Source organism: Coregonus clupeaformis, chromosome 11 (genome assembly GCF_020615455.1).
Source record: "Coregonus clupeaformis isolate EN_2021a chromosome 11, ASM2061545v1, whole genome shotgun sequence".
NCBI classification, from domain to species: domain Eukaryota; kingdom Metazoa; phylum Chordata; class Actinopteri; order Salmoniformes; family Salmonidae; genus Coregonus; species Coregonus clupeaformis.
The window spans coordinates 25,332,182-25,349,157 of record NC_059202.1 but is presented as its reverse complement, the minus strand read 5'-3'; the positions used below and the strand labels follow the sequence as shown (position 1 = coordinate 25,349,157).

The 16,976-nt window shown below is 48.4% G+C and overlaps 1 protein-coding gene across 6 annotated transcripts in view; it reads left to right on the top strand.

The window, feature by feature from the left end:
- LOC121576440 (nuclear factor 1 A-type) overlaps positions 1–16,976 on the top strand; it is a 250,098-nt gene that overhangs the window by 176,101 nt on the left and 57,021 nt on the right. For all 6 annotated transcript variants that reach the window (XM_041889580.2, XM_041889579.2, XM_041889583.2 and 3 more), the window contains exons 5-6: positions 11,944–12,061; positions 16,103–16,230. In XM_041889580.2, the coding sequence (XP_041745514.2) occupies positions 11,944–12,061; positions 16,103–16,230 (246 nt within the window). The remainder of the gene's footprint in view (positions 1–11,943; positions 12,062–16,102; positions 16,231–16,976) is intronic.

The window sequence follows — 16,976 nt, the reverse complement described above, 5'->3', positions numbered from 1 at the left end:
ACCACTTGGTATGGCAACTGCTTCGCATCCATTACCGCAAGGAGCTACAGAGGGTAGTGCGTATGGCCCAGTACATCACTGGGGTCAAGCTCCCTGCCATCCAGCACCTCTATACCAGGCGGTGTCAGAGTAAGGCCCCCAAAAAATGTGTCAGACTCCAGCCACCTAAGCCACAGACTATTCTCTCTGCTACCACACGGCAAGCGGGACCCTGAACATCTACCTGCAAGCCATAAGACTTCTAAACAAGACTGCTAAATAGGTAATCGAATGGCTACCTGCATTGACCCTTTTTGCACTAACTCTCTTGCACTGACTCTATCCACACACACTCACACATACTTACACTGGACCCACTATCTATCCACACACACTCACACATACGTACTCCTGAGTGGCGCAGTGGTCTAAGGCACTGCATCGCAGTGCTAACTGTGCCACTAGAGATCCTGGTTCGAATCCAGGCTCTGTCGCAGTCGGCTGCGACCGGGAGACTCATGGGCGGCGCACAATTGGCCCAGCGTCGCCCAGGGTAGGGGAGGGAATGGCCGGCAGGGATGTAGCTCAGTTGATAGAGAATGGCGTTTGCAACGCCAGGGTTGTGAGTTCGATTCCCACGGGGGGCGAGTATAAAAAAAATAATATGTATTCACTAACTGTAAGTCGCTCTGGATAAGAGCGTCTGCTAAATGACGTAAATGTAAAATGTACACTGACACCCCTACACACTACATACACCCATACATACATACTGACGCCATGCACACACACACACTTTTGCACACAGATACACCCTTGCGCTAAAACACTCACACAGATGCACACACACACACAGTCACACTCACCATATAATAATATATGCTGCTGCTACTGTCTATTATCTATCCTGTTTCCTAGTCACTTTACCACTACCTATATGTTCATAGCTACCTGAATTACCTTGTATCCCTGCACGTCGACTCGGTACTGGTAGTCCCTGTTTTCAGCCATGTTATTTTCTATCCCTGTATATAGCCATGTTATTTTCTACTCCCTGTATATAACCATGTTATTTTCTACTCCCTGTATATAACCATGTTATTTTCTACTCCCTATATATAACCATGTTATTTTTACTCATTATTTTAATTCCCACACCTAGGACCAGCCATAGTGGAGATGGTTAGGGGATATAGGGAGGAGACGGGGGGACATGGGGGAGACGGGGAGGTGGAGGGGAGACATGGGGGAGACGGGGAGGTGGAGGGGAGACATGGGGGAGTCGGGGAGGTGGTGGGGAGACATGGGGGGAGACGGGGAGGTGGAGGGGAGACATGGGGGGAGACGGGGAGGTGGAGGGGAGACATGGGGGGAGACGGGGAGGTGGAGGGGAGACATGGGGGAGACGGGGAGGTGGAAGGGAGACATGGGGGGAGACGGGGAGGTGGAGGGGAGACATGGGGGAGACGGGGAGGTGGAGGGGAGACATGGGGGGAGACGGGGAGGTGGAGGGGAGACATGGGGGAGACGGGGAGGTGGAGGGGAGACATGGGGGGAGACGGGGAGGTGGAGGGGGAGACATGGGGGAGACGGGGAGGTGGAGGGGAGACATGGGGGAGACGGGGAGGTGGAGGGGAGACATGGGGGAGACGGGGAGGTGGAGGGGAGACATGGGGGAGACGGGGAGGTGGAGGGGAGACATGCGCGACAAGGGAACCCAGACAGGGTGGCCCTGGGAAGCCGGCCCGCTATGTGTGGATCCCCCCCACCCTACTATAACTTTAACCTACACACACACACACACACACACACACACACACACACACACACACACACACACACTCTCCGCTCCGTCTCACAGAGCTGGCACCCAGGTCTTGGCCCTCTCCAAATGCCTCCATTGTGTGGTCAGTAGAGCCACAGTGAAAAGTGAAGAAAGGGAGTTTCTGGGTGGCATATGTTTGCTGGAAGAATTATTTCTCTCTCTCTCTCTCTCTCTCTCTCTCTCTCTCTCTCTCTCTCTCTCTCTCTCTCTCGCTCTTTCTCTCTCGCTCTCTCTCTCTCTCGCATACACACGCTCGCTCTCTCTCCTCTCTCTTCTCGCTCTCTGTCTCTTTCTCTCTCTCTCTCTCTCTCGCGCGCGCTCTCTCTCTCTCTCTCGCATACATACGCTTGTGCTCTCTCCTCTCTCTCTCTCTCTCTCTCTCTCTCTCTCTCTCTCTCTCTCTCTCTCTCTCTCTCCCCTCTCTCTCTCTCTCTCTCTCTCTCTCTGTCAGATACAGCACAGCCACATGGAACTGTATGTATTCATTTAGCTACATGTCTGGTTTGACTGACTGACTGACTGTGTGTGGCTGGTAAAGCTAACAGGCTAGAAAGGTTTTCTCTTCTATATGCCAATACATAATAAATCAAGTATCAAATGAAGTGTTGTGTTGAATATATCAAATCAACAGGTCAGGGCTTGTAGAATACTGTAAACCTTTAATATAAACAGTGGGGAAAAAAAGTATTTAGTCAGCCACCAATTGTGCATGTTCTCCCACTTAAAAAGATGAGAGAGGCCTGTAATTTTCATCATAGGTACACGTCAACTATGACAGAAAAATTGAGATTTTTTTTCTCCAGAAAATCACATTGTAGGATTTTTTATGAATTTATTTGCAAATTATGGTGGAAAATAAGTATTTGGTCACCTACAAACAAGCAAGATTTCTGGCTCTCACAGATCTGTAACTTCTTCTTTAAGAGGCTCCTCTGTCCTCCACTCGTTACCTGTATTAATGGCACCTGTTTGAACTTGTTATCAGTATAAAAGACACCTGTTGTCACGATCGTCGTAAGAAGTGGACCAAGGCGCAGCGCGATATGCGTACATCTTTTAATGAGTACTTAAACACGAACAACAAAACAACAAAACGATACGTGAAGTCCTAAGGTTAACAAACACAAACCTCTCCGGAACAAGATCCCACAAATGACAAGTGCAAAACAGGCTGCCTAAGTATGGTTCCCAATCAGAGACAACGAGCCACAGCTGTCTCTAATTGGGAACCACCCCGGCCAACATAGAAACACATAAACTAGAACAAGAACATAGAAAACGAAACATAGAACTACACATCGAAACTAACACCCTGGCTCAACATATAAGAGTCCCTAGAGCCAGGGCGTGACACCTGTCCACAACCTCAAACAGTCACACTCCAAACTCCACTATGGCCAAGACCAAAGAGCTGTCAAAGGACACCAGAAACAAAATTGTAGACCTGCACCAGGCTGGGAAGACTGAATCTGCAATAGGTAAGCAGCTTGGTTTGAAGAAATCAACTGTGGGAGCAATTATTAGGAAATGGAAGACATACAAGACCACTGATAATCTCCCCCGATCTGGGGCTCCACGCAAGATCTCACCCCGTGGGGTCAAAATGATCACAAGAACGGTGAGCAAAAATCCCAGAACCACACGGGGGGACCTAGTGAATAACCTGCAGAGAGCTAGGACCAAAGTAACAAAGCCTACCATCAGTAACACACTACGCTGCCAGGGACTCAAATCCTGCAGTGCCAGACGTGTCCCCCTGCTTAAGCCAGTACATGTCCAGGCCCGTCTGATGTTTGCTAGAGTGCATTTGGATGATCCAGAAGAGGATTGGAAGAATGTCATATGGTCAGATGAAACAAAAATATAACTTTTTGGTAACAACTCAACTCGTCGTGTTTGGAAGACAAAGAATGCTGAGTTGCATCCAAAGAACACCATACCTACTGTGAAGCATGGGGGTGGAAACATCATGCTTTGGGGCTGTTTTTCTGCAAAGGGACCAGGACGACTGATCCGTGTAAAGGAAAGAATGAATGGGGCCATGTATCGTGAGATTTTGAGTGAAAACCTCCTTCCATCAGCAAGGGCATTGAAGATGAAACGTGGCTGGGTCTTTCAGCATGACAATGATCCCAAACACACCGCCCGGGCAACGAAGGAGTCGCTTCGTAAGAAGCATTTCAAGGTCCTGGAGTGGCCTAGCCAGTCTCCAGATCTCAACCCCATAGAAAATCTTTGGAGGGAGTTGAAAGTCTGTGTTGCCCAGCGACAGCCCCAAAACATCACTGCTCTAGAGGAGATCTGCATGGAGGAATGGGCCAAAATACCAGCAACAGTGTGTGAAAACCTTGTGAAGACTTACAGAAAACGTTTGACCTGTGTCATTGCCAACAAAGGGTATATAACAAAGTATTGAGAAACTTTTGTTATTGACCAAATACTTATTTTCCACCATAATTTGCAAATAAATTCATAAAAAATCCTACAATGTGATTTTCTGGATTTTTTTCTTCTCATTTTGTCTGTCATAGTTGACGTGTACCTATGATGAAAATGACAGGCCTCTCTCATCTTTTTAAGTGGGAGAACTTGCACAATTGGTGGCTGACTAAATACTTTTTTCCCCCACTGTAGACAAAGAGACAAACATACTGGGCTGGTGTGAAGTTAGACTCTTGACTTAGTGCACTGACAATATCCATAGAAGTACACAAGTGCACTGCATCAAATGCACTCAATCTGAAAGACGATCACCTTGACGGTTACCTTGACGATCACAGAATGCAACACATTCTATAACATTTTCCTAAAATCCCCAAAAACCATTGCACTGACTGCAACCGTGGTTTGCCGAAGGGTGCCTGCTTTTGCCTTAAATAGCTATAGCCCAAAGTATCCATATTCACCCAGTCAGCAAAGCTGTGTCTGTGTGTATCTGTGTGGGTGGCGGTGGAGGGGTCTCTCTAAGAACATTATTCAATATGGAGCAGGTAGAGATTAGAGTGCTGGATAGTATGCACTGGATAGTATGGACTGGATAGTATGCACTGGATATTATGGACTGGATAGTATGCACTGGATAGTATGCACTGGATAGTATGCACTGGATAGTATGCACTGGATAGTATGGACTGGATAGTATGCACTGGATAGTATGCACTGGATAGTATGGACTGAATAGTATGGACTGGATAGTATGCACTGGATAGTATGCACTGGATAGTATGCACTGGATAGTATGCACTGGATAGTATGGACTGGATAGTATGCACTGGATAGTATGGACTGAATAGTATGGACTAGATAGTATGGACTGGATAGTATGGACTGGATAGTATGCACTGGATAGTATGCACTGGATAGTATGGACTGAATAGTATGGACTGGATAGTATGCACTGGATAGTATGCACTGGATAGTATGCACTGGATAGTATGCACTGGATAGTATGCACTGGATAGTATGGACTGGATAGTATGCACTGGATATTATGGACTGGATAGTATGCACTGGATAGTATGCACTGGATAGTATGCACTGGATAGTATGCACTGGATAGTATGGACTGGATAGTATGCACTGGATAGTATGCACTGGATAGTATGGACTGAATAGTATGGACTGGATAGTATGCACTGGATAGTATGCACTGGATAGTATGCACTGGATAGTATGCACTGGATAGTATGCACTGGATAGTATGCACTGGATAGTATGGACTGAATAGTATGGACTAGATAGTATGGACTGGATAGTATGGACTGGATAGTATGCACTGGATAGTATGCACTGGATAGTATGGACTGAATAGTATGGACTGGATAGTATGCACTGGATAGTATGCACTGGATAGTATGCACTGGATAGTATGCACTGGATAGTATGGACTGGATAGTATGCACTGGATAGTATGGACTGAATAGTATGGACTAGATAGTATGGACTGGATAGTATGGACTGGATAGTATGGCTGGATAGTATGGACTGGATAGTATGGACTGGATAGTATGGACTGGATAGTATGGACTGGATAGTATGGACTGGATAGTATGGACTGGATAGTATGGACTGGATAGTATGGCTGGATAGTATGGACTGGATAGTATGGACTGGATAGTATGGACGGCCATGACTTTGGTGGACACACACACACATACTTCCTGAGTGAGTTTTCCTGAGTGAGTTTGTGTGATTTTTACCTGTTTGTGGAACAGTTAGCATCAGAAAGCTAATGCACTTCAGCGTACTCCCAGTGAAAGTGTGCAGGTGCAAGTAAGGTCAAAGCTAGTGTGTGTGTGTCTCCCTGTGTGTGTGTGTGTGCACGTATGCTAGATTTATGTAAGAGAGTGGAGTGGGACCAGGGGGTGGGTTGACTTGAGAGCACAGAGCTGACTCCCCCCGTACGGCAGTGTGACCTTGGCATTGTGCACCCATTACACAATCCAGTGGCAGGGCCCAATCGAATCTGCTTCTGTCGATCAATATCCTATTAAAGCACCACACACAAAAAACGAGAGGGGCGGGGGGAGGTAGAGGGAGGGAGAGAAAGAGTGAGAGGGAGAGAGAGGGGGGGTAGAGGGAGGGGAGAGAGAGAGAGAGAGAGTGAGAGGGAGAGAGAGGGTGGGTAGAGGGAGGGGAGAGAGAGGGGGTAGAGGGAGGGGAGAGAGAGAGAGGGGGTAGAGGGAGGGGAGAGAGAGAGAGGGGGGGAGAGAGAGGTGGTAGAGGGAGGGGAGAGAGAGAGAGAGAGAGGGGGGTAGAGGGAGGGGAGAGCGAGAGAGAGGGTAGAGGGAGGGGAGGGAGAGAGCGAGAGAGGGGGGTAGAGGGAGGGGAGAGAGAGGGGTAGAGGGAGGGGAGAGAGAGAGGGGGGAGGGGGTAGAGGGAGGGGAGAGAGAGAGAGAGGGGTAAAGGGAGGGGAGGGAGAGATGGAGGGGGTAGAGGGAGGGAGAGAGTGAGAGAGAGGGGGGTAGAGGGAGGGGAGAGAGAGAGAGGGGGGGTAGAGGGAGGGAAGAGAGAGAGAGGGGGTAGAGGGAGGGGAGAGAGAGAGAAAGGGGGGGTAGAGGGAGGGGAGAGAGAGAGAGGGGGGGTAGAGGGAGGGGAGAGAGAGAGGGGGTAGAGGGAGGGAGAGAGAGAGGGGGGAGAGAGAGAGAGAGGGGGTAGAGGGAGGGGAGAGCGAGAGAGGGGGGTAGAGGGAGGGGAGAGAGAGAGAGGGGGGTAGAGGGAGGGGAGAGAGGGGGGGTAGGGGGAGAGAGGGGGGTAGAGGGAGGGGAGAGAGAGAGAGGGGGGTAGAGGGAGGGGAGAGAGAGAGGGGGTAGAGGGAGGGGAGAGAGAGAGGGGGGGTAGAGGGAGGGGAGAGAGAGAGGGGGGGGTAGAGGGAGGGGAGAAAGAGAGAGGGGGGTAGAGTGAGGGGAGAGAGAGAGGGGGTAGAGGGAGGGGAGAGAGAGAGAGAGGGGGGTAGAGGGAGGGGAGAGAGAGAGAGAGAGGGGGGTAGAGGGAGGGGTAGAGGGAGGGGAGAGAGAGAGAGGGGGTAGAGGGAGGGGAGAGAGAGAGAGAGGGGGTAGAGGGAGGGGAGAGAGAGAGAGAGAGGGGGGTAGAGGGAGGGGAGAGAGAGAGAGAGAGAGAGAGAGAGAGAGAGAAATGTAAGTCTTCATAAACTTTGCTGTTATCGCTATGTCGTTTTTTTGTTTTATTTTTGGTAGATGGGACTTGGGCGTTATTGTCATTGGTCCGTTCAAAACCGGCCCCGGTAATTTGGGAGATTGGGTTCTTTTCTCTCTGTCTCTTCTCTTCTCTATCTCTGTCTCGTAGGTTCTATCCATCTCCTCTAAGACAGCGGAGACAGTGGATCATTAGCTACTTTATGCCAGTTTTCTGGTTCTACTAGAAATTCCCAGTTAGAAGCTAGTTGGTCATGACTGTCACTCTGTAGACCATGCCAGGGGGTACCGCTTGGCACAGCCTGGCACAGACACCAGAGCAACACACACCTAGGCCAGAAGGACCCACCTCCAGCTCATCTGCTAGTACGTTGGACACACACACGTTGGACACGCGCACGTGGGCACACGCACACATTCTTAAGCACATGAATACACACACTTACTCTCTCTCTGTGAAAGGTTGGCATCGTGCTAGAGTGGGCATACCCCCTGGGAGCCCTCCCACACACACACCTGGGCCATGGCAAAGACACCCCCACACCAGATGACTGGGAAGAACAGGGGGAGCGAATTAATAACGAAGGAGAGGAGGGCTGGTGTGTCCTCTCCTCCATCCTGCTATCCATCCCTCCTTCCCTCCATCCTAGCCCACCTCGTCTTCCCCCTGGCACACTCTGGCACCACTACTGGGGATACACTTCACACACCCTCCATCCACCACACGGTTTGCCAGCCTCGCCAACCCCACCACCACCACCACTATGCCCCCTGTGCCATCTGGGCACTACACACAGCCACTGGCACTACTGGCACTGGCAGAGTGGAATGTGGTTAACCGGTGCAGCTGGCATAGATCTGGAGGCCACAGTAGCAGCACTCAATACAGGGGTGAAAATATAGAGACAGTTCCCAGTACCTGTAGTACAGCGTTGGTTCACTATTTGGTGTGTGTGAAGCATCCCAGCCCCACCAAGAGTGTGTGTGTGTTTGTTTGTGTGTGTGTGTGTGTGTGTGTGTGTGTGTGTGTGTGTGAAGCATCCCAGCCCCACCAGGAGTGTGTGTGTGTGTGTGTGTGTGTGTGTGTGTGTGTGTGTGTGTGTGTGTGTGTGTGTGTGTGTGTGTGTGTGTGTGTGTGTGTGTGAAGTCCAGGAGCAGGTCTGCAGGGAGAGAAACACAGCAGTGCTGACCAAGCAGAAAAACTCAAGTCATGTCAGGGCTCTTCTCTCTCTCTCTCTCTCCTCTTGCTCTCTCCTCTCTCTCTCTCTCTCTCTCTCTCTCTCTCTCTCTCTCTCTCTCTCTCTCTCTCTCTCTCTCTCTCTCTCTCTCTCTCTCTCTCTCTCGCTTTTGCTCTCTCCTCTCTTGCTCTCTCTCTCTCAATTCAATTCAATAAGGGCTTTATTGGCATGGGAAATGTATGTTAACATTGCCAAAGCAAGTGAAGTAGATAGTAAACAAAAGTGAAATAAACATAAAAAATTAACAGTAAACATTACACTCACAAAAGTTCCAAAGCAATAGAGACATTTCAAATGTCATATTATGTATATATACAGTGTTGTAATGATGTGCAAATAGTTAAAGTACAAAAGAGAAAGAAAATATGGGTTATATTTACAATTTGTGTTTGTTCTTCACTGGTTTCCCTTTTCTTGTGGCAACAGGTCACAAATATTGCTGCTGTGATTGCACACATATGATTGATTTCCGTTCCAGACAGACAGACTGTAGATTACCTATATGATTGATTTCCGTTCCAGACAGACAGACTGTAGATTACCTATATGATTGATTTCCGTTCCTGTCAGAAAGACTGCAGATTACCTATATGATTGATTTCCGTTCCAGACAGACAGACTGTAGATTACCTATATGATTGATTTCCGTTCCAGACAGACAGACTTCAGATTACCTATATGATTGATTTCCGTTCCAGACAGACAGACTGTAGATTACCTATATGATTGATTTCCGTTCCAGACAGACAGACTGCAGATTACCTATATGATTGATTTCCGTTACAGACAGACAGACTTCAGATTACCTATATGATTGATTTCCGTTCCACACAGACAGACTGCAGGTTACCTATATGATTGATTTCTATTCCAGACAGACAGACTGCAGATTACCTATATGATTGATTTCTATTCCAGACAGACAGACTGCAGATTACCTATATGATTGATTTCCATTTCAGTCAGACAGACTGTAGATTACCTATATGATTGATTTCCGTTCCAGACAGACTGTAGATTACCTATATGATTGATTTCCGTTCCCTCTCTCTCTGTTCTTCCTCCTCTCTTTCTCTCTATCCCTCAGATCCCTCCATCCCACCTGTAAAATGGAAGGGCTCCCAATTTAGGCCCTGCTTCTCTTTATCCTGCTCCCTCTCTCATTCTATCCCTCTCATTCTATCTCTCTCTCATTCTCTCCCTCTCATTCTATCCCTCTCATTCTATCTCTCTCTCATTCTATCCCTCTCTCATTCTATCCCTCTCATTCTATCCCTCTCATTCTATCCCTCTCTCATTCTATCCCTCTCATTATATCTCTCTCTCATTCTATCCCTCTCATTCTATCCCTCTCATTCTATCTCTCTCTCATTCTATCCCTCTCATTCTATCCCTCTCATTCTATCTCTCTCTCATTCTCTCCCTCTCATTCTATCCCTCTCATTCTATCTCTCTCTCATTCTATCCCTCTCTCATTCTATCCCTCTCTCATTCTATCCCTCCCTCATTCTATCCCTCTCTCATTCTATCCCTCTCTCATTCTATCCCTCTCTAATTGTATCCCTCTCTCATTCTATCCCTCTCTCATTCTATCCCTCTCTCATTCTATCCCTCTCTCTTTTTCTCTTCCTCTTTCCTCTAATTGTCATCTCTTTGTCCCTTCCTATCTCCCTCTGTCCCTCTCTCTTTCCCTCCATCTCTTTCCTCCTATCACCCCTTCTCTCTCCATCCATCTCTCTATCCTTCTCTCTCTCCATCCCCTCCCACCTTCCCACCTTCCCTCCATCTTTTTATCCCCTCTCAGAGCTATAGGCTGAGTTACTGCAGCCTGGTGTCCAGGTTAGCTCTCTCACAAATTACTTACACTATTAGCCATGCAAATGTACCCGCTGCTTTCCTGCCTGCCTCGTAAATAACACTGCGCTGCCCGGCCCAGCCACTTTGGATTAGGAAGGGAGGGTGAAGAGGGCGATTAAAAGGGGAAAATAAAGAGATGGCTTAGAAATCATGCTGGCCCTTTTAGGGGGGATTTGAGTCTTCCGGGGTAACTTGACTACGCGGGACAGTGTTTAACTTTTTTGTTTTGCCAGTTATCGGGAGAGGTGGGCGCCGCGTTGTGATGATGCGTACGATATTGCGCTCTCTCCTCCCTCTCCTTTTCTCTCTCACTCCATTCCTCTCTTTCTCTCTCTACCACCCTCCCTCCATCCCTCTTTCCCTCCGTCTCTCTCCCTTGCCCCTGTAGCAGTGTCCTCTTCCAATGTTAATTAGGAACACCATTACCGTGTCTGTCACAGCAGCCTCCTCTCTTCATCTCATCCGTTCGGTCTGCAGCAGCGACCCTCCTCCTCCTCCTCCTCCTCCTCCTCCCCTCCGCATCACGTTTGCGCTGTCCTCATCAAAAATTGTGGTCCCCATCACCGTGAATATAAAGAGGCACCAACGGCATGCCTTTATGGACTGGATGACAAAAGGCGCCAGCTAGTCCCACGGTGACCTACACACACACACACACACACACACACACACACACACACACACACACACACACACAAGCGAGCAGGTAGCGGGAATGGAAACCTTTTAAGTCAGACACTTTGGTGCAACAAGGTGAATGAGGTACCGGGTGCGTCTAAAGTGGCTCCCTCTTGTCTCCTCTGCAGGTGAAAGTAGAGAGGAGAAGAGAGGAGACAATGAGAGGAAGACACTTATTGAGATGTACAGTATGTGGTGGTTTAATAAGCGTTGTATTTGAAATGGTAACACAACTAATGGTCTTCTCTGCCCTCTCTCTCTCCCTCTCTCCCCCCTCTCTCCCTCTTTCTCTCCCCTCTCTCTCTCTGTCTTTGTCTCTCTGTCTCCCCTCCCTCTCTCTCTTTATATCTCCCCCCTCTCCCTTCCCCCTCCCTCTCTCTCTCCGTCCTTCTGTCTCACTCTCTCTCTCGTCCTCTCTCTCTCTCTCTCCGTCTCTCTCTCTCTGTCTCTCTCTCTTCTCTCTCTCTCCGTCCTTCTCTCTCACTCTCTCTCTCTCTCTCTCTCTTTCCCTCTCTCTCTCTCTGTCTTTCTCTCTCACTCTCTCTCTCTCTCTCTCTCTCTCTCCGTCCTTCTCTCACTCTCTCTTGCTCTCTTTCCCTCTCTCTCTCTCTCTCTCTCTCTCTCTCTCTCTCTCTCTCTCTCTCTCTCTCTCTCTCCTCTCTTTCTCTCTCTCTCTCTCTCTCTCTCTCTCTCTCTCTCTCTCTCTCTCTAGCCCCCATTGCAGCAGGGACGGGTCCTAACTTCTCGCTGGCCGACCTGGACAGCTCCTCCTATTACAGCATGAGCCCCGGGGCAATGAGGCGACCCCTACCCAGCACCTCCTCTAGCAGGTAACCACACACACAGATATAAACACACACACACACAGAAAGAGGGAGACACACATAAACACACACACAGACACTTAGACACGCACATCTGCATGCACACACACACACTTAGACACACACACAAGTACACACAGTAAGGCATGCTCACACACACACAGGCACTCACACACACACACAAATGCTCGCTCATTCACAGAATAAGACCCTAGTCACTCCACAGTGTGTATTTGTGCATATGTACGTTTGTGCATTCATACTAATGTGTGTGTTTAGGAGAGTATTTGTATGTGTGTTTCTCTCAAACACATTCTGACTCGGCCTACTGCTCAGGAGACAGCCCACGCACCAGGCTAAGTCTGAAAGAGCAGCTTTATACACAGAGGCACTACTCACTGAACTGGCCTCTACCTCCAACCTCCCATCTCCTGTTCCGTACTCGCATAATGAAGGCAACATATGGCCCGGAATCCTTTCTAATGTAACGTGTTGCACTGTGCAGCCAAGCATACAGATCTCGGATCTTAAGTTGATCGTTCTTTTGTCACTGTGAATTTCCCTGATGCCTCAGGACATTCAAATTAGCCTTGTGATTGGCTGTTAATGAGCAGTTATCTTTCTCTCCTTTCTATCTAAAAGAATGTTCTCTCTCGCTCGCTCAAACGCGATAGGCCGAGGTCCTATTACTGCAACTGAAATGCAGCCATACACCGTCATGTTATATAGCTTACTAAGACTAGATAGACTTGTCTCCACTAGGCTATGACATACAAGTGTCAAGTGAACTCAAAGTGTATAGTTCAATCGTGGGGTGGTCTAGCAGTTAGTTAGGGCTACAGAGTGCACATATAGGCCTGCCATTTCGGCGTGGGTTCGATTCCGGCCCATTCCGACACAAATAACTTGATCCCCCGACTGACTTGATGTAGTCATTTGAAATATGGACAGTCCAGGATTAGTTTCCCCACGATCTTGATAGGAAATGACCATACCAGACACTTTTGGATAACATAAATATGAAGCAAATAAAATAATAAGCCAGTAGAATACACAAACATCAGTTTCCATTCATACAAAACAATTGCCCAGCCCTGGGCGCGAACTCGTGATGCTTGGAGCCAAGACGTGCTGGCCAGACCACTGCGCTATGGCAGTTCACAAAGCTCTAGCAAGTCGTGAGAATACTTGATGGTATAAGGTCGGTTGGTTTGCAGAGCCTTCCCCAAACCATAGCCCGCTAGGTACGGTACTGCATTGTATAGCCTACAAACACCGCATCCAGCTACCCCCTGGCGGTGATTATACATATTAAATATGTATTCAAATCCTCCTGCTGCAGGATTATTTTCCTCCTGCAATGAATTGGGTCATATTAAGATCCAACATCTGTACACACACACATTCGGTGCTTTGGTTAAACTTGCGCATGTTAAATGCACATGTTTGCATATGTGTATGATCAGGTGGTGTGTGTGTTATGCACGTGTGTGTGTGTGTGTGTGTGTGTGTGCAAGAGTATGTGTACCCATACACACATTGGTGCGTGTGTGTGTCTCCACATATCCGTGTGTGTGTAAGCTCACATGCACCAGCCAGTGGCCTCTCTCTCTCCGGTCAGCCTCCTTCCTGTCAAAGCAAACACGGCTGAACAAGGAGGCAGTATGTGTTCATGCTCGGCCCTAATTGTGTGATAATGAGGGAAGCGTACCAGCAGACATCACATTCACAAATAAATGTCAGAACCAACAGCAAGGGAAATTACTCACTGGTCTAGGAGTGCATCCCAACTTGCACCTTATTACCTATATAGTGCACTAACTCTAACCAGAGCCCATATGGGCCCTAGTCAGAATTAGTGCACTATAATGGGAATAGGGTGCCACTTGGGATGCACTCCTAGCAGTAGTCTGGTAGCCCACCTCACTAAAAGAGACAGATATACACACACCAGCACCAAACCACAGTCCGTGTTTGACTGGGGGGAGAGTTTCAGTGTTTGACTGGGTGGGGGGAGAGTTTCAGTGTTTGACTGGGGGGAGAGTTTCAGTGTTTGACTGGGGGGAGAGTTTCAATGTTTGACTGGGGGAAGAGTTTCAGTGTTTGACTGGGGGGAGAGTTTCAATTTTTGACTGGGGGGAGAGTTTCAATTTTGACTGGGGGAGAGTTTCAATTTTGACTGGGGGAGAGTTTCAGTGTTTGACTGGTGGGAGAGTTTCAGTGTTTGACTGGGGGAGAGTTTCAGTGTTTGACTGGGGGAAGAGTTTCAGTGTTTGACTGGGGGAGAGTTTCAATTTTTGACTGGGGGAGAGTTTCAATGTTTGACTGGGGGAAGAGTTTCAGTGTTTGACTGGGGGGAGAGTTTCAATTTGACTGGGGGAGAGTTTCAATGTTTGACTGGGGGGAGAGTTTCAGTGTTTGACTGGGGGAGAGTTTCAGTGTTTGACTGGGTGGGGGAGAGTTTCAATGTTTGACTGGGGGGAGAGTTTCAGTGTTTGACTGGGGGGAGAGTTTAAATTTTTGACTGGGGGGAGAGTTTAAATTTTTGACTGGGGGGAGAGTTTCAATGTTTGACTGGGGGGAGAGTTTCAGTGTTTGACTGGGGGGAGAGTTTCAGTGTTTGACTGGGGGGAGAGTTTAAATTTTTGACTGGGGGAGAGTTTAAATTTTTTGACTGGGGGAGAGTTTCAATGTTTGACTGGGGGAGAGTTTCAGTGTTTGACTGGTGGGAGAGTTTCAGTGTTTGACTGGGGGGAGAGTTTCAATGTTTGACTGGGGGAAGAGTTTCAGTGTTTGACTGGGTGGGGGGAGAGTTTCAATGTTTGACTGGGGGGAGAGTTTCAGTGTTTGACTGGGGGAGAGTTTAAATTTTTGACTGGGGGAGAGTTTAAATTTTGACTGGGGGAGAGTTTCAATGTTTGACTGGGGGGAGAGTTTCAGTGTTTGACTGGTGGGAGAGTTTCAGTGTTTGACTGGGGGGAGAGTTTCAATGTTTGACTGGGGGGAGAGTTTCAGTGTTTGACTGGGGGGAGAGCTTCAGTGTTTGACTGGGGGGAGAGTTTCAATGTTTGACTGGGGGAGAGTTTCAATGTTTGACTGGGGGGAGAGTTTCAGTGTTTGATTGGAGGGAGAGTTTCAGTGTTTGACTGGAGGGAGAGTTTCAGTGTTTGACTGGGGGAGAGTTTCAGTGTTTGACTGGGGGGAGAGTTTCAGTGTTTGACTGGGGGAGAGTTTCAGTGTTTGACTGGGGGGAGAGTTTTAGTGTTTGACTGGAGGGAGAATTTCAGTGTTTGACTGGGGGGAGAGTTTCAATGTTTGACTGGGGGAGAGTTTCAGTGTTTGACTGGGGGGAGAGTTTTAGTGTTTGACTGGAGGGAGACTTTCAGTGTTTGACTGGGGGGAGAGTTTCAATGTTTGACTGGGGGAAGAGTTTCAATGTTTGACTTGGGGGGAGAGTTTCAGTTTTTGAATGGGGGGAGAGTTTCAGTGTTTGACTGTGGGGAGAGCTTCAGTGTTTGACTGGGGGGAGAGCTTCAGTGTTTGACTGGGGGGAGAGTTTCAATGTTTGACTGGGGGGAGAGTTTCAGTGTTTGACTGGGGGGAGAGCTTCAGTGTTTGACTGGGGGGAGAGTTTCAGTGTTTGACTGGGGGGAGAGTGGTCCAGTGTGGGGCAGGCTTTGAGAGTAGGCCCCAGTGTAGCTGAGTAGGAGCCCATCACACACACCCTTCTCTATCCAGTGCAGAGCATGCAGGTGGAACCACATGGAGACTAGACAGCAAGAGACCAACCCCAAATACACCCTCACGCGCACGGTGCTCCTACAAAACAAAACAAAAAATTATTCTATCAACACGTGTGTTTCCATCAAACAGTGAATATAGAAAATTACAGGTACATTTCTGTAGATTATTCTTTGTGTATGCCTGAATAGCACTGAAACACAATTTAACTATCAGACATTAACCCTGGTCTCTGTGTGTGTGTGTCCGTCTGTCTGTGTCTGTCCATGTTTGTGTGTCTGTCCATGTTTGTGTGTCCCCCTCCAGCTCGGCCAAGAGGATCAAGTGTATGGAGGACGAAGTGGACAGTCCAGGAGAAGAGTCCTACTACCCAGGCCAGGGGCGCTCCCCGGGCAGCGGCAGCCAGGCCAGCAGCTGGCACGAAGTGGAACCAGGTATGTACTGCTGTAAGCTGCCAACCAACCTGCCCAACTAGTGCCAACACCCCTGTAACACACCCTTACCCTGTCCCTGATACGCTCCCTACTCTTAACTCTTTTCTTCTCTGCTAGAGACATATAGTATGTTTGGGGAGGAAGTAGACTGAGAGGAGAGTGTGTGTGGGAATGTGTGTGTCAAGAGTAAGAATGCAGGGTTGTGTATGTGAGGGTGAGAATCGTGTGCATCCTGTGTCTTCCCTGTCTGTCTTTGAGTGCATTTCTACCTCACATGGTCTAATTTTTCAAATGCATGGGATGGTCAGAACCACCTTCGGACGTCATATACTTTTTTACAAAGGCGATCTGTCTTAATGGGATTAACAATGGCATTAATGCTAACACATTGAAAACCATGTAGGGAGTGGGGGAGGGGGGGTTGGGGGGGGACATAGGGCCCGTGCAGGAATAGTCAAAGAGGCGTATGTGTGTGTTCCACACCCTGTATCCTGTACTTATGTGTGACAGGATGTGTGTGTGTGTGTTTATATACCCCTCTGTGTGTCAATGTTCGTCACATGTTTGTGTGTGTGTCGTACCACAATGCCTTAGGCTGGCGGGCTGTAAATCACTCAGGGTCCTCCTCCTGTGCTTCAGTGGCTTCACTCTATAACACACACACTGTCCCTATATATCTCCCTCTATCTTCTCACCTTTTCACTCTGCTCCCTTCTTATCTACACTGAACTCAAATATAAACGCAA